Genomic DNA, 20,222 nt, shown 5'->3' on the forward strand with positions numbered 1-20,222 from the left:
CATTCATCATAAATTTGCACGCTCAAGTTTCGTTATTAGAAATGTCAAATCAAAAAAGATAATAATGTAGAAATTTTAAACTGACGGTTATTAAGAATGCTGATTTAAAGATATTTGTATACCCAAGTTCAGCGTATTAAATTATTTAACGACAAACAGTGGCGTTAAGTCACGATAGTTGGTAAGTTGACTTATTTGCAATACATTTAATAATTGATAACTATTTAGTAACACAATATGGCCAAAATATTGACCAGAATAATTGTACCTAAAAATAAAATCGGCGAATACAACAACGTAAACCATAACACGACACAAACTTTCATTCGGCGTTTGTGCAGTGGTTTATAACCGTAGTATTATGTACTATATATTACCCGCTGTGCCGTAGTTAGGCGCAGCAGTGCAAACATTTATGGAGACAGCAGGTCGTGTAAAGTTTAACGACCACTTCTAAAGGAATCGTTTCGGATGTTATAAATCACGGTGAGTATGTGACGCGTACTGTATATCAAACAGGTAAGTGCGTCTATATACCCGAGAGAACGGGCTCTGTTGGTGAAAAATGAAAATAGAAAAACCAGCGGCTGGTTTGGAGCGCAGTCGTATGTGATAACCATAATGCACTGCGACAGTACAGTGTTTTCATTGCCGTTGCCGCGTGACCATTGCGGTACCCACAACAATACCGTTATTTTGTCCAAATAAAAAAAAAAAAAAAAAACATTATCAAAAAATAATATTATGTCTGTCGCCTGACCTGGTCGAATTGTCGTGGTTGAACAGCGTACGTCCGGCCCGCGTGAACAAGACCGCGTTCAGTGTGAGGGCGAGCAGCCAGAAAATACCGACGGCGATTGCCGATTGCGTGGTGGGCCCCAAAAGGCGGAGCACAGAGACTCTCGGATGACCGGAAGACGACATCAGCGTGTCCCGGTATCCGCTGAACAGACGGCTGGTGTGGATGCTGAACGCTGTGAAAAGATAAAGATAACAATATGATATAACCACGGATAGGATATTATAATAAATTATTTTTCACGATATCACTACACGACGAAGAATATTATTGTTATTATATATATATATATATATATTATGCTGTGTATTAGATTAGCGTATAACCAACAATTTCCGGGCTTCCGGCGATTGCTGGAGTCGGACCGGAACGAACGGTGGACGTTCGAGAAATTTGCATGGAATAGATATTCCGAATATTCCGAAATGGACAACTCGATAATAGTATAAATATGTTTTATTTGAGCTGAACGTTTTAAATAAATAATCCTGCGACTTAATTTCCAAAGTACATCACGCACTTTCAAAAACAAACACTATTTCATATCGAAATATTTATTTTGTACGAATAAAAAATTCTATTCTTATTTCTTTAAAACACGCGTATGATAGATTTACGTCTCTTATGTTATACAAAGACAAACATTTTAACATTTTAGTTTTTGAAATAAATAACAATTATTGCATCGTTTATTTAACCACTTTGAATATTGCTACTCCCCCCCTCCACACACACACACACACACACACACACACACACACACACACACACACACACACACACACACACACACACCACACACACATACACAGACGCAATGTTATAATAGTTATTGCATGGTTATAATACGATACACACTACATGCTTAGAGTTTGAAAAATGTAATGGCTGATTTATGTAATAAATTAAATATATGCATTTTTATATTTGTAGATATTATAGGAGTCTAAGGTTTGTAAAGTATTACGATAAACTAATATATTTTTGTATACATTTAAATATTCAATTCTTGCAGATATTAAATATGGTATGTTTTATATGCTACAGTATATAATATTACCATTATGGTTCCATATTTACACTAGGTCTCGTAACTATATATTATATGGAAAATAATGTTGAGTTATAAACATAATATGTTATTATATTCAATTCGATTGGAAATCGAGCTGTTGACAGTTAGTTTTATCGTGTCAAAACAATACGGTTAAATTTGAAATTATTTTATCCCTTTCCGTACCATAGAACAAAAAAATAAGGTAATACCGAGTATCATTATACGAGTGCAGTATTGGAAAGTTCCTGAGAATGTAACTTGGTGGGATTCCCGGATATGATCATGAATGATTAGTAATATAATGAAATGTATGATAAGTAATCACCATTTATTAATAATTACGTTTATAAATAATAGATATTTTCAATTACAATATATTCACACTTAACATACATAGTCATATTGTAAATGAAAAATAAATTGAGTTGCCATACAGTGACACTTTAAGCAATATAATAGAAGAATTGAAGTTTCACCATATAAATAACTTTTAGATTAAGTATAAAATATTAAGTTAAAATATAACAACAATTTGAAGATAATTTATTCTTTAGTAGTAAATGTTAAAACCCACGTGGCCTTTATATTATAAAGGTGAAGTATAGCTATATTACATCCTATCACGAAAAATAAAAAAATATAAATTCTAATTCCCGAAGTTGTTTTCAACAACTTAAATATTTGGTTTAAATCATATAGTATTGAAACTATTCATATTTTATTTTATCAACACACTAATATGAGTATTTATATTTCGGTGTAGGTATTGTTGCTCTATTTTAGTACTTAATATTTATATTAAATTAGTTTTTATGTTTAATATCATTATGATAACTTAAAATTATAAAGTGTCAACCCTACTCGAGAAACTATTTATTAAACTGTAATACATACGTAAAATATAGATTAAAATAAGTGATATATTATGATACAGAACGTGCTTAATACAGTGACAGGGTGTAGAGATTCACGAAAAAAAATACTTTAAATATCCTAGATGTCAAAAGACATAATATGGGCACGGCTTTTCATGCCATGGAACTTATGAGTTATGAGTGAGTGGCGGTGGCATTAGTTTATACTTATAATTAAAATAATTTGTTTTATGAATATTTCCAATAATAAAATACCCGATTAGAATATTTTTTTGTAAAAGTTAGTAGTTTGACTGAAAAATAAATATTTTTTTTCTATAAACTGGATTCTTGAAAGGAAACCACTTCAAATTTTTTTTCAATAAATTATAAAATAATATGTTGTTAGAACTACTGTTGATTTACACAATATACACCTATACAATATACCTAATAAACACTTAATATGCAATAAATATGTTGAAAATACTCCTATTTTTCTAAGAATGATCAAAATAACAAAGTGCTTTTTTAAGAGATTTCCTAAGATTATTTCAAATATAACATTCTTATCATATTTATTTTTCCTATTTCATAATTCTTTTAAAAATAATTTACCCTTATTCTTAGAACAATATTTTATGTTTATTATTCATCATAAATTATTAAGAATGAATAATTTTTCAAATATTCTAAGCGTATTTTTACTTAGATAATATTATATGTATATTTATATCATAACATAATATTCTTTGTGACATATTCTGTTGAAATTCTAACTCATGTCTTACTGTCAAAGTATAAGTAGATTATTTGTTACCGTTTGTTAATATATTATTTTAAAACATATTCTATGAATAATTTATTATAAAAATGACTGTACAAAGTAATCTTTATAAATATATCTAAGTTTTTGTAATCATATCAAAACTTTTACATCATAATAAAAACAGAAAATATTATTATGATTGATTATTATACTAAATTAATTGCATTTTGTATTATTAAAGCTATTGAAAATCATTTATAAAATGTCATTAAAAATCAACTACCTTCCATTGTATTTAGTATTACTATTTATTGTAATAATTAATTGTAAAAATAATGTATAGATAAAGTAAATAATTTATACTATTATATTAAAAAATATGTGATTCTTTGTTTAAAAATATTATTTATAATATGGCGAAACCCCTTTTAAGACCTACGTTTGAAAACAGGCGGGATTTCATGTAAATTTCATGTATGTAGTAACACAGTTTCCCAATTTAATCTAATAAACCGAAAAATGACGGTTCATTCAATACATTTTTTCCGCCTTATTAGGTTTTAGTTTTCAATTCAGTAATTCCAATTACTTTATTCACATTGCTATTCTGGATACCACTTTGAAACGCGTCATGTAATTTATTCTTTTAATGAATGACCGCTTTTATGCTGATAAAATCGATATGAGCTGATTTTTTACTTCGTTTAAAGTTATCTCTAAAACATGTCCATACATTTATTTCTGAACTGGATGGTTTTCTTCTGCGGATACTCGAAGTATGAACGGGACGACAGAAACAATAACAATGAGTCAAGACAACCGTCGTCGGCCGAATGTGATTTCGCAGCGTAGACGTCGTTGAAAAATTACGCGATCCCTTTACGGATTACGGTACGAATATATCAATCCCGACGTCACCAACAATGATGGGACGCATGGTGCAATATAATGGAACGGTTTACGCATTTCGGAGGCTGTGCGCGTGATTGTATGTAAATCCGTTCAATCCAATATAACGTTCAGGATAAGCGGCCGAAATCTTACCGGAGAATCGCTATTTTACTATACATTTAATATATAATGTAGGTTATAGGTTCTTCGTTTCCATCTCTCCGCCATGCACGCATGCGAAATACCAATTATTTTACGATCCATAATTATATATTATGATTATGGTTTTAGCTTCCGTACCAGAAAATTGTGACATCGAACGTGGGAGAAGGGCGATGGTTAATCGCGATTCATCGATGATTTTTAAATAGAAGAAACGGTTGAAATAACCGATACACTGATACTACAATAATATTATATACGCATCGTCACGCGTTGTTTGTTCCTCTCCACGATACCGCGAAAAACATTGTTAATTAATAAAAATTAATGACACGTGACAATTGTTATATCCTTATCGCCGCTGCTAATCTGAGCGAAAATTAACGCAAATTGATTGTGAATGTAAACAATACTTTTGTATTTTTATATTCTGTTCGCGCCCTATCCACCGTTAATTAGTTCATATTTAAACAATTTAATAAAAGTCCACTGTGGTCTATGACACGTGTTTTTTTTCGTTTTGAATCGCTAACTTAGAGGGAACTCCGTTAGAATTATTTCCTTTGAAAAATAACATCTTGTGGTATAAGTTTATAAAGTAAATAAACTCGTAATATTTGAATTGTCTCTTTTGCGTGAATTCATAATTAAATAATTTTCAAAGTATTTTTACATAGTAACTTAATTATTAAAATACTATATTATATTATATAATTATAAGTATGTCAATAACATTTACATGTTGTTAATTTATCAACGACAGTTTTATTTTTATAGTTTTTAATTTTTTTTCTATGCTTTACAAGACATACACACACATATATGTTAAAGAACCGAAAGTTTATATTGGAAAAAATATTTAGATACAAACGTAAATCGTCAACCAAATATTAATAATGTATCATAGAATTATAACAACTTTTTTTTTTTTTATATTGATAATTACAAAATCTTATTACAATACCAAACCCTAAATCTTAACCAATATTATGTATAAGCATGATATATGCAAAAAACAAAATTAACACAATAAGCCCAAAACACTACTATGAAACAGTTGTGTTATATTACAAGAAACTAGTCACAAGGCTCGTTAGCAAACGTGTTATAAAAAAAGTGTTGCTTGTATACACATCATATATATATCGTAATATGATTTCCAGTTATGTTAAATTTTTCGTTATGTTGGAAAATGTTGCTTAGTATTTTGGATTTTTGATTTTTACAAATAAATAGTACAACAATATATACATTTTTTTTTATTAATAAATACATAGAAATTATTTTCAAAACGTTTGTATTGTTGTAAATATAGAATAATTTACTTAACTAAAATAAACTAATAGACAGAAAATGTACCTACATACTGGTTTGAAAACTATATATTTTTTTAATAATTTTATAATGAGGACGTGTCTTACTTATACACGTTAAATCGAATAATGATTAGAAAAGAATGCAACGAAAGTGTTGCGAGTACGTTTGATACTATTTGCATTACAATTAATGATGACAAGTTAACTACAATTATTTAAATTAATTGACGTGGACGAAGTGGAAAAATTAGTCAGTGGCGTGTCCAACATAAAGTAATTGGGTAGATCCGTTTTGTTCTGTAGTGTGTTTATAACAATTAGGAAAGATTTGTCCTATCATATGGGATATGAGTAGTGAATTTTTGGGTTTCCAATTTTGGTTGTTATTCTTTTTATATCATGGTTTAATTTTTTATTTTAAAAACATTAAAAATGCAAACAGTTTTTAACAATATGAATTAAATACTAAGAGGAACATACTAAAAAATATAACTTCAGTCTTAATTCAATAAGAATAACAACAACATTTTTATTTAAAAAAAATTATCAGTGACAGTGACATTGTAATTTATACCTCGTCGTAAGACGACATTTAGAAAATGGATAAACTTTCCAATCTCTATCAGGTGATAGTAGTAGTATTGCCGCCATAGATATGTAACAACCCACAGCACCTTTTTATATTATTTTCAGTTACTATAGTATCAGCGATATCATAATAATAAAATTCAATAATTAATATTAATAATAACATTTTTATTTTTGACAAAAAAAAACCAAACAGTTAAATAAAAATTGAGTTGGCTCGGGCCTAGTCGGCCTACCCTGTAAACACGCCCCTGAGATTAGTGATCACTTTTTTAATAAGTTCAGAAATAAGTGATGTGAATAAGGGTATTAAAGATTTTATGAATTCATTAGTAATATTTGTGTTATTTGTTCTTCTGATGTAATTTCTTTTTTACCTTCTCGGCATAAGATTTGTTTAACAATTTTTTTTACTTGAAAACTATTGATGGGTTGAGATATATTATATTTACTTGAGGTTTGAGAATAGCTTGTAAATATTTCGATGTAGTTCTGCAAGATTTGACTTTGTTTTGATTTTTGATTTGTATTTTAAATTTTTAAATCTTTATAGTTTGCTGGATGATATTTGCTATAGTTTACGCATATAGATGGACTATTTTTATTATTAGTGTATACGGAATAACAGTGTCATTCTACGAGACATTTAACTCACATAGGTGATAATTTTTTTTAGTATTACTGAAACATTGACAATTTTGACATTAAGGAATAGAGTTATGGTTTTTACAATTTTCTACCGTTATCAAACAATGAAGGAGACAAATCGAGTACGAAAATATTTTTCTTTGAATTATCTAGGATAGCAGCGACAATTGGAATTGGTGATTTATGACTACTATATATAGGTAGGTTACTGAAATGGCGTTGAATTTTAATTCTGTAGATAGTGCAGATAGTAAATTTCTTATTATTACAATATGGTTTCTATTTTCCGGGAGTTGATAAGTATGATATTTAATATTGATATCGAAAAGGTATTTTGTAACAGTACGATAGTCGTCTACAGTGGTCAATTAATATGTTAAGTTAAAAAAAATAAATATTTTTTATGGATGTTTGAATTTTTAACTTCCGTTGGCGAGATTTTGTCTAAGAAATTAATATAGTTGTTAATGTCATAAATATATGATGGAGTAATTATTACTTTACCTCTTCGATATTTGTTTTAATAATTTCTGTGTTGACGCAGTTTGTATCATTAAGATTTGAAGTGGTGCATATCTGTTTTTGTTGCTATATCGTGGAGAAAGAGCGAGGCTGCTAGTAAATTGACCAATATTTTGGGAAGTACTCGTATTCAGTATGATTGCACCTTACAATGAACTTCGGATTTACGCACAACGGTATTAAATAAACGAGCGATTTAATAAACCCAACCTGTTGCCATAAATGCCGTGCGAAGATTGGAAAAAAAGATAACAGACATAGAAACAAAAATAAAAATCATACACTAAATTATAAAACCATTCAATTGATACAATTGTAAATTTATTGCTCCATTTGAAATTTTTAAATAAATATATATATATATAATATATATTATATTATAACAATTAGAATTAAAGAAAAAAATTATTGTCACAGTGTTTTTTATTTTTACTTAGTATAAGATAATATGCTAATTTCGTATTCTTATTATTGTTTTTTGTCCATTCAATCATAATTTTTTTTTCTCGAAAATTTAATTTTAATTTAAAGCGAATAACTGATTTAATGTTGAAAAACTACTTAAAAGAGTAAAAGGGTAAGCTGAATAGTGAACTGAATATGCTCAAAAATAAAGATCATCAAATATCAATTTTTTTGAAGTGAGAATGCATCACTCAAGCTCAAGTATAATTTATTGTTACATTTAGAATAATTAAGTTGTTATGTCCTTAGATTATAATGATAAATTATTCAAATCACCTATCTTCGTTTCATTTATATTATTCACTAGTAACAATATTAAATCATTAATTATTCACTAAATAAGACTAATTTAAATTTGAAGTTCGATGTGCATTGTATTTTTATTTTTTTTTACAAAATTAGTGAAGTAATAAAATTAGTGTGATTTATAATATAGATTTGTATTATTTGTTCAAGTTTATATTGGTATTTTGAAGTATTAACATTTTTTTTTTACATATTATGTAAAAGTTTTAAGAAAATGTATTGAAAGTTTACTGAATATTCATTTCGAAATTAAATTATGTATGAATCACATTATTTATTCTTGAAAAACATAGATTGAATCAAACCACAACTTTGACTTTAACTGTTTTTTAAACAAAGTTATGGGGGTTCGGATAAATCATAACGACATAAAAGTTTTTAAATCATTCTGAATAAAATCCATGATCGAGAAAAGTTATTATCAAGTTATAATTAGAAAACTGGCCGCTACTCAGTATCATTCTTTTTATTTATTGCCTAAATTGTATCATAATCGGTTAATGGGAAGAAAATACATTTAGTTTAAGTAGGTTTATAGGAAAAAGATTATTTATGTGGTAATTAATTAAATTTTGAAAATCTGTCAACGATATCAAATATAGTTGTTAGTATAGAACAAAAATGATTGAAAAAAAAATGTATTGTGTTTAAACATATTGTGAAATTTTATCAAATTTTATATAATTAAATCAAATATAAACCAAGTCGGTTCTTTAAAATATATTACGATAAATAAAATTAAATAATTATGTAACAAAATTGTATACAATATAGTAACACTTATTATTTAGTGTTACATAACGATATCGATAGTTATCTGGTATAATATAATCCCAGTATCGTGACATTGACATACAACACATACATAAATACGTTATCGAAAACGTTAATAATAAAATTATTACCTACATACCGTCAATATATTTGCAGGTATTTATAACAGTATATTAATATATAATATATTATAACATAGGTGGCCAACTTGTGGCTCTCGTCATTTTCAGATGTGGCTCGCGTCTTATTTACAAAATCAAAATTTACTTAATATTATTATGAATTATAATTTTTAGTTATTTCTTGTCAGGTGGCACTGCTGTGAGCCTTCCTATTAATTTTACTTTATGTCAAATTACGCGTGTCAACACATTTACTCATTATACCTTGTCTCGTATAGATTGTAAATATACGTATTTTAAATAAATAAAGGTAATGTTACTAAAAAAAAAAAAAATTTTTAGTTATAAGCTTACAAAAAATTATCAAATTATATTGACATTTTGGCTCTTGGTACTATTAAATTTATCTATGTGGCTCACGAACCTATTCATGTAGGCCACCTCTGATATATAATTTATTACTATATTTGAGATATAAACCGTTACGTAACAAATTATAAAGCTATATATATATATATATAACTTCTTAGTTCTTCCCTAGACCTATACATTAATTTTCAATACTAAATAGACAGTACTAAATTTGTATGATTAGTTATTTTTTTTTATAATAAACAGAGTAGTTCATTTGTTAGTTTTTGAATACAGTAATTATTTAACCATAAATTGATGTATTTTTAAGCGTAAGTTTTGATAGTAATTAAGGTTTTAATGTTGATATATTATATAATATGATATCAATATAGATTTTAGTTGTCAGTATTTGAATACAATATCAAAAAATTTAAACGACATCGGTATCAAGAAAATAAATAAACACGATTAGTCATTACCCATATTTATTTCAAATTTAATCAAATTGTTGGCAAAGTATTTAAATTACATTTTACTAGACAATAAATTCTGTTGCTTACACCGGATAACTATACTATACATTAGATGCGTTTGGAAATACTATACCATTTGTAAACTTCGACTGGCATAAATTAATGACGAATTAAACAAGGACCAACAAATAAACCAAAATGGTGAAATACTATTGAAACGCGTATACAATTGTGTCGAACAGTGATCATCATAATCGTCTGGATAAATTATTGTTACTTACAACACCGTTCGAATAATTTTCGAGTTAACGATATCAATGCATTGTTTGGACAATCAATATTTTACGAACGTTGATAGTATGCGTAAATATATAAATATATATATATATATATATATATATACACATACGACTATATTAAATTGATATTGTATCCAATCGACGATTAAAGCTCGGCGCCCACCACCACAACGATATAATATAATATGGCATATGTCCAAACCACACTTTGTTTCGCTCGAACAGTTTATGGCTATCGTAAATTATTAGACGTCGTGTGATCCGAATATTCGATATGAGGACCAGAGGGGGGTTTTATTTTTCTATAAAGCGTCACAGCGATGAGGTATATATTATACAATATATATGTATGTATATATAGACCCTCCTTTTCTATATAAACGGACGCGATGAGCGGTTCCCGTTATAATAGGTTAGTGTAGTATAGGTGCCTACACTTATGCGCGTGTTTGCGCAATAATAATAGTAATAGTAATGATAAAAAAAAAAAACATAGTTCGCCCGACTAATGAAATAATGTTGTCCGAGGAAGGTGTTAAACGCAGTCGATCAAACTCTGAAAATTAATTTATTACAGCCGGCCAAATAGATTTTCATATGGCTGTGTAATATGTTTAATGTGTATACGAAATAACCGGAATTCGTGTATAGTATATATATTATATACACGAGTTATGGTGATTTCGTTTGTTTAACGGCCATAGTTCTACAACTTATCAAAATATTCAAAATAATTTGGATTAGTTTCTTTTTTTACAACTACAGCTGCTGTTAAAAAAAAAAAAATGTCATCAAATACAGGCGCACAAAACATATATACAATATTAAACGGGCATTGGTCGATGGGCACAAATTTGTTATTTGTTGTGCCCCGATGGCCCGATCAACGTTACTAGATTTTCCCTGCTTTTCGGCACAAATTAATATAGTGTTACCAGGTTTAATCAAAATGTGCTTGGATTCTATTTTTATTACGATTTACGAAATTTTTTCGGTCTTATCGTCTTTGTTTTGCTATTGTCGACCGTCTTCTGTGGCACAGTCTTTATATTTTAATAATATATGATAATATTAATCTGTTATTTTTTGTTCACTCTATGTATGTAGTTTATTTTATAAACGATTTAAACGATTTTTTTTTATTATTTAGAGTGTGGTGTTTAGTCATTATTAGTGGTAAGTTTAAAGTTGTAATAGTGGAAAATGAGGGAAATATTTGTGCCCTACCTTCAATGAACCCTACGAGCCGTCACTGCTACAGCGTAAAGAAATAATTAATTTTAGCGTAGGTAGTATTATTTTATAAAACGATAAAAAAAAGAAAAAAAAAGAAAAGGTTTTTAAGGTGAAAACGCAACACTATACTATAAATATTTTACACTAATAACGGATACATTGTTTTCGGATATAAAATAAAATTATTTATAACACGCATAAAAAGCGTTTAATATTATTTTGAACATTAGCGCGGCGATTGTGGCGACTATGACGAGCGTAGTGAGAAAACTATCTCTTATATTTCCATTTAATTGATAGTGATTATTGGTTGGCGATTATAGTCTCTCATTCGAGATGTTCTCGTACTCAAGCGAGTATTTTACACTTAACAGTTTAATGTCAATGATTGTGCGTATATATTCTCCGCGAAATAACAATTATCTTATTGTATAGACAGAAATTCAAATTGAAGTACAAATTTGTGTCGTTTTTCTAAAACGATAGGTTGTTTTTTTTTTTTTTTAATTAAAAGACGATGATTTTTTTAAACGTAATAAATCATGATACATCTTTATTGAATATACTTAAAATTAATGTTTATCTTGAAAACCATCTAAGATATCATAATACTATGGGAATCCAATTTTAATATCAGTTGTAAATTAAAAAAGTATTAATCCGAAATCGATTAAAATATTTAAGTAATTGTTATTTTAAATACAATCGTCAATTAAACAAATCAATTGTATAAGATTTAGCAGAATACCGTAAACCATAGTTTTTTAAACAATTATAAATGATAACGAAACCTTGAAATAAATATGAACTTATAAAATAAAATATCAATACACAAGACAATTTAATACGTCTGATATTAGTTCATAATTATATTGTTTTTAGAATAGCATTTAGAATTCAATATTAAACATAATTTATAAATCAAAAAATTAACAATAAAATAGTTAATTATTGAAGAGTATTAGGTAAAATACTTCATTATCTTTTTAAATCAATTAGTAGGCAGGTATATACCAGCATTATATTACATATGTCAGCAGTGATTTAAAATTTAAGTTTAAATAAAAAAAAAAAAAAAATGTTTTTGATCATATTTTATATTGATATACATTAATTATAAGTACTAAAAATTAAGTTAATGGAGTATATGTGATTTTATGACACATGCCATAATTTTGTTTCATGATTGTGATTAAATGTTATTTTAAGAGTTATGTATACATTTTTCATCTCTAACAATGATATGAATAGTATGATGATACACTCACAACTTAAAATTAATATACTATATTTAGCATACTAATATTTATAAGCTTTACTAACATTATCGTTGTGAAATCAAAGTGACAAGCGTTTAAACTTAAATTTAAGTTCTATACGCATCGATTAAATACATAATATTTAATATACATCGAATCTACATAAACTTTAAGCAGTTAATAAATATGTATAAATTAGTTAAATAATATAACTCAGTACGTATGCTATTAGTTTATATAAAAAATAACATTATTATGTTATGATGTGTTTTTAAGAAGCAAACGTGATTACACTTTATTTATCAAAAAAATAACAGATGTATCTTAACATTTAAGACACGCAACCTAGTCATGCAATTTCATACTATTTTTCGAATGTTAATTCTATCAAGATTAATTTGTATATATTTTAATATTTTTTAACCAATTAGTTAAAATATAAATTATTTTTTATTTTTAAATTCCGTCAAAAAATATTAAAATAAATAAATCTATAAAATATTACAATTTTTGTGAAGTAGGTAGGTACATAAACTAAAATAGTTTATATTTAATAGCAATATATTATCGTAAAATCTCATGGAATATGATTTTTTTTTAATTTTACAAAATTAATAATTATATAACAACAAAAGTATTTTTATATGTTGCGTGATATATACTTAAAATACTATTTGCCTGTATTATACATTTCTTTGATATTAAATCAAATGAATTAATTTTAATATGAAGCTAAAATAATTTTTATTACTATTGAAACAATATAATATAATAATTAAAATTATTCCGATAAAAACTTGAAACTAATTACATTGATGATTACTTGTATTTTCATTAATGTGTTTAGCCTCTGAATCTTGGCATTTTTTTTTGTATAATTATTAATGTATAAACTGAATTAGTATTAAGTATTCTAAAAATTAAGATTATAAAAAAAAAATATAAATTATTACCATAGCTATTATGAAAGAAAATTTGAAGTTTTATTAATTTCTTAAAAGAAATGGAATAATTAACATGTTTAAGTCAAAGTAATTTCTTATATTTTAAAATACTTCTTTTTTATTAAAAATGTTATAAACATTGTTTAAAGAAAATTTAAATGCCTAATATTATTATGAGAAATCTTAAAATTATTTTTAATTTTAATTTAAGTTTTTCAAACTTTTGTAATTAAATACAATTTTGAAAGAATTTAGTTCATCAATACAAAATATACAATACAATATAATTTATAGTAATTACTAATTTATAAGTAATATATAATTACTACAATTATTACAGGAAATACATGTTGGAACTATTTATTACCTATTAGTTGTTTTTTATGACATAAATAATATTGTAAATGCAAAATAATTATTATTATATTGTAATTAAACATAATAATATTATAGATAAATTATATTTGAAATAACAAACTTACAATGTTAAATGATAAACATACTAATTATTAATCTAGATCAATAGGTACATATAATTCATGTTTATTTTTGACTTAAGTATTTGTAGTTTAATATTTCAAATTTCCATGTTAGAAATAATATGTTTAAAAAAAAAAAAGAACAAGAACACATTTATATTTCCTGTAGTAAAACTACCATCAAAATATATACATCACATGATGTAACTCATGTATTTGTGAAATATTATTTAATCTATGAAATTAAATTTAAAAACAATGAATATCTTAATAGATTATGTAAATGGTAGTATTCTTTTCCAAAAATGATTTTTTTTAATGAAAATTTAAAATTGCTTAACCAAATAGTTGTACCTGTTATTAATTAAATTTTAATTGTTAATGGTCAAATCATCAATTTTGGTTCACCACTTTATTAACTACAAAGATAACCTTAGATGTTAAATCAATTTATTAAGAATCTTAAATTTTTAGCTAAAATACATTTAATTGACTAACACAAAAACATTTTTTTTTTTTAAGATTTTATTTATTGTACAATTTTAAACAAATTCTTTTATATGAATAAATTGGAAATCTAATGAAGTACAAGAAAATTATTTCATTAATTTTTGAAACAAACACTTATAGAACACTTACAGTAATAATTATTTATTTCAATATTATTTTAATTTAAATTGTATTCATTAAATAACTTAACTTTGGAGAGTCATTTTTAATAAAGTAATGAACAAAAATTGATGATTAGACCATCAATGATCTCATAATCATTTTACTGAAGATGTAGATTTTCAGTAAAAACTTACAGAGTTCATTAAAAAACACGTTAATAAATATAATTTTACCGATTTGTAATTATTAAAAATCCACATGTGTAACAACATAAAATACGTCCTAATATAATATGGAAACTAGATTAAATTAATAAGATATTTTATTTAAACAATTTATTTTCTTGGAATTCATTTAATTTCATATTGCTATGCATTTCTTACATTTTTTATTAAAATTTATATATATTGAATTAATAATTATTAAACATTTTTAATTATGTTTTTAAGACATCATTCGTATAAAACTAAAATTAAACTCCATGAAATATAATGATAAATACAAAATTAAATTTATATGGAATCTTAAATCTCTGATCCAATTCAAAATAAGAGACACATTTGTTTACATAAAATGTGTATAATTCCTATAAGGCGTAATAAATAGCAAATTTCAATTTGGAAAGTCATAATTATGTATTTATTATGAAAATTGTAACACTAAATTTGTTTAAAATGTCTTATTATTAAAATCAACCCTAACTATGACAGGTAATTCAATGTCATTAAATAAATTAAAGGAAATTTTTTTTTAGACTTGTAACACGTTTTGAATTTGAAATTTTTTTAAATTTAGTTTATGCTAAATTTCATTATACTTTCATATTTTTTTTTTTTTTTTTGTTAATTAGATAAAGAAAAATCTATAAGATAAAATAATATGAGAATCGGTTTTGGTGAAATTATTATTCAAAGATATGTTGGTCTGCATATTAATTGAATATTAATGGACTCGGAGATTAAAATATATTTAGTACTTAGTTACTAATTAAAATAGAAAATTGGCTACAGTTTGAGTTTGCGGCCAAGTGCCAACACATGATTTATTCGACACCGCAATTATATCGTTCATTTTTACTAAATACCATTCTTTCAGATAAACTAATTCAATCTATTAAAATTCACTAATAGCAAATATGTATAATGTACATAATATAATACCTAAAAATTAAAAATTGAAGTTGATAAACAATTCTCTAACTTGATAATACTTTAAATTTGATATTCTACTAAACCTTTTTATTAAATATTTATATCCAACTGAATCAATATATTTTCAGGCCTTAGTTCAATAACTATGCAATAAAACAAAAGTATTTTATAAGTATTTGAGCAGAGCTTAATTTCGGAATATTGAACATGTTATATTTATTTAATAGCGCAATTAACTTAATCAATGATATCCTAAGCTTCTTGTTTCATATGTATACAATTATTATATAATAATTAACTATAGTATAGCATATAATGAGAATTTGATATTTTGATATTTGAAAAATGGTTGAGAATATATTATTATTATATTTTAAACTCTGGGCGGAGCGATGAATATATTTTTTTTAATTGATTTTTTTAATTTTATTACTTGGATACTAACGTTACTACGTAATTTACATTATTGTAATTGAGTATGTCATGTTTATTTTGTTAACGTGTTGTACCCACATATGAACAATAAATAAAAAAATTTAAAAAAATTATTACTATGAATAAAATTACGAATATAAAGTTGGATATGGGATTATAAATACATTATAGTTTGAAGCAATTTTACACATAATTTATATTACCTAGGTTGAGTGATAATGATAAACATTGTAATCATAATAATATTATTATTGAAAAATAATAAATAATAATAACAATAATAATATTTATGTAATGATTAATAGTACTCGAGAATTCAAGATAGTTATTAGTCATAATAATAATAATTATATAATATTTATTATGATAATAACTAATATCATATTGGTATATTTGTATACGTATCTATCGTTAGTATTCATTAAAATATATTTCCTGTTTAATTGCTTAATAATATAATATATTATTTTATTTTTATTTAAAACTACAGAATGATGTTATAATTTATATTCGAAATTAATTTTTTATTTCTGTTATGCGACGATTATGAATTTGGGTTTCAATTTATGTTCTTCAAATTGTCTATATACATTATAGATAGATGAGTTTGGTTGTTAGGATAGTGCTATACGAGTATGATAATTGGAAGCCAGGATGGTTAAAAAAATAACTATGTCAGCTTTGATATGTTCAATAACATATTTTTATATTCTGATAAAAACATTTTTATTGAAGATATTAATACTTAGGTTTCTTTTTCATCTTATTACCAAATGTTTTATTTTGTTTATTATTATCAATTGATATTATTCCAGGTTTTTTTTTTTTTTTTTACCACGATAAGTATTTTTTTAAATAGGTTTAGGTGAATCAGTATAAAATATTTGCTTAGAAAAGTGTGTCAGATATTCAGGTGATAAGATTGATAATTTTGTCAACTGATTCATTACCATTTATTTCTAACGAACACTAATTTACACCTACCAAAAAATTAATTAATCGATTTATTTGAATACTCTAGTGTCATTTTTCTATTTCTTACAATTTGGTTTTAGAAATTAGCAAAATATTATTTATTAATTCGATATAATAAAAATTAAATCGGAGCAGTGTAATATATTAAGTAGCAGTGTAAATCTTTTCCTTACCAACCATCTGCCATATTAATATACCAGATTGATGAGAAATTAAACAATTTAATTAAATTGTATATTATTGTTGTAATATAGATTACAATGTTTTCTATGTTTTCTTCACTTTTAGAGGTATTAAACGAAATTTTTTTGAGTCTATTACACAGTGTAATATATAATATATATGTTACAGCCCAAATGGCAAATACACATAGAAAAATTGGTCATTAAGCATTTTAAACACTGACCGGGAGTTACAATCCACGTAATATCTGAATAATGTAAATGGAAATATTTATTTATCATATAGACTGGTCATTGTATACAACGATAAGACTGGTGTAATAATTATGTTAGGTTGACCATACATCCTGTTTTATAGAGGATTGTCCTTTATTTCAATTTTATGTCCTGTTGTCCTGACTACCCTTTTTCAAGACGCTTTTTGTCCCATATTTTCAATTCTGTGTATTAATCCCGATTTTTGCCTTACTGTTATAATTTATAACTTTTGAAATTGATTTTAGAAAAAAGTTTTTTTTTTACGGTATTTTTGTATGACATTATTGGATAGAATAATATAAAAATCTAAACTTATCAGTAGTATTTTTGGATTCTTGTTTTTACCAAAATTATTGCTGAATCACATTGTTTTTGGCGACGTAAACCGTACCTACGTATAATAATATTATATTTACCGACCAGCGCTACCGGCCGCAACCTGTTCCTCATAAAATGTTTATTATTTTAACCATTATTTTATTATTTATAAATAAATATTGTATTACTTTGAGTATAGCTTAATATAATAATATAATATACAAAATGTATAATAGCTCTATGTTGAGCACAAGCGTCGACACACATATTTTGAAATTAGAAAAATCTTGGTATACTATAATTGGATTTCAGACTGATAGGAAAAACAGTACGAGTAAAGCAATGTCATGTTTTGATCATTGTAAAATCAAAAACTTGAAAGTTTATTTAAATTCTGAAGTATTCCCCTATGAAGATTTTCAAAGCGACTTTACTAAGAACAAAATAGTTACATTATCTCTATAGCGCTGCATATACCGAGTTCCAGAAATCCAACTATGGTCATGATAATGTTAATCCTCTATTGACTCAATCAGATTTAAAAAAAATATATCATTGATTATAGTTGGGGTATGACTATATGAGCAGACCAGACAAAACGATAATGTAAAAACGTCAGCTGTTGATCTAAGGATTGAGATTGAGACCGAAGAAGTGTTTCAGCCTCCACTTTGGTATATTGCTTAATATTAAATGACCAAATTATAACTTATAATCAATATAATGGTGAAGTAACAACAATGTAAATATTTATTGTAAAACTTTATATTATTTCAAAGAATAAAAATTAATTTTTATATAATATATCATGTATTTATTTCACATAAATTGTTAATATAACTGTACTTAAAAGGGTGGATACCACACTATATGACAGGTGAGATGGGGGGGGGCATAGCCAAGCACGTAAGTGATAGACATAGAGAGGAGGGAGGGGAGGGGAGGGGACGGGCCGAGCATAGGTGATAGCATAGAGATAGACTGGGCAGGATAGCCGGATTTACCTGTTTTGCAGGAGATCCAGAACATACTAAAACATACTACTGACGTAGATTGGCGGTGCTTGTTGAGTTCAGGAGATCCACCGGCAACTCACTGGACGGCGTGACTTATGAGCAGCGGTTATTATGGACTTGTTTTATTAAGATGGATCGTGTTGTTATTTTCATAAATAATAACATTGATTAACATGGATATTTTCGTTATATTAGAACGTTCTTTGTTTTTCGAAATGTTTTGTCTTATGGCATGATATTATTTGGAAATTTGGGAGTATCCTTCAGTTAGGGTTAACAAAATGTTGCTATAATTTTTATCCGTGGTTTCTATATTTGGTAATTTTTTTTTTTCTACTTCATTAGTTTTTTCCTTAATCCCATCAAATTCTTTTAATATTGCTTTGTTGTTTTCTATATTCGTTTTATTCTTGGGTTCGTTAAAAAAAAAAAAAATTATAATAATTTTTATACATTCTAAACTTAGTACTTACTAATTGCGCAACTGAATATATATTACCAGCCAAATCAAAACATAATAATAAAACTAATATGATATTTTTTATGTTCATTTTTTTTTTTTTTTTTTTTTTATTATTATTCACGGTATAATTATCTTCAATCTAAAAAAAAAAAATATCTAACAATATTATTTCCAGTTACAAATTACTGGAAAAACATTATAATATTATATATTTACATCGATTATACAAGAATTCATTATTTCGAATAAAACACAATTTCGAAGAATGAATTACACAATGATTATGTATTTAAATATTTGTTTAGCCTTAAACATAATCAAGTTTAATTAAAGCTTTTGTTTGTTATTAGCCAGGTTACACATATAAAAAAATATAATAATAATATAAAACATTTATTTATAAATTATAAGTATAACCAATATTTGAGGCGGCCGTGTGTGTCTATACGAGACTTTCGATTTAAATCTACAGCTGACAAATAATTAATAACATAT

The 20,222-nt window shown here is 25.8% G+C and overlaps 1 protein-coding gene across 4 annotated transcripts in view; it reads right to left on the reverse strand.

Moving 5' to 3' along the window:
* Nucleotides 1–20,222, reverse strand: part of LOC112602653 — a 146,506-nt gene that overhangs the window by 25,867 nt on the left and 100,417 nt on the right. For all 4 annotated transcript variants that reach the window (XM_025350842.1, XM_025350844.1, XM_025350845.1 and 1 more), the window contains one exon: nucleotides 761–974. In XM_025350842.1, the coding sequence (XP_025206627.1) occupies nucleotides 761–974 (214 nt within the window). The remainder of the gene's footprint in view (nucleotides 1–760; nucleotides 975–20,222) is intronic.

This window comes from Melanaphis sacchari, unplaced genomic scaffold (assembly GCF_002803265.2).
Source record: "Melanaphis sacchari strain LSU unplaced genomic scaffold, SCAv2.0 Contig8_pilon_pilon, whole genome shotgun sequence".
NCBI lineage: Eukaryota > Metazoa > Arthropoda > Insecta > Hemiptera > Aphididae > Melanaphis > Melanaphis sacchari.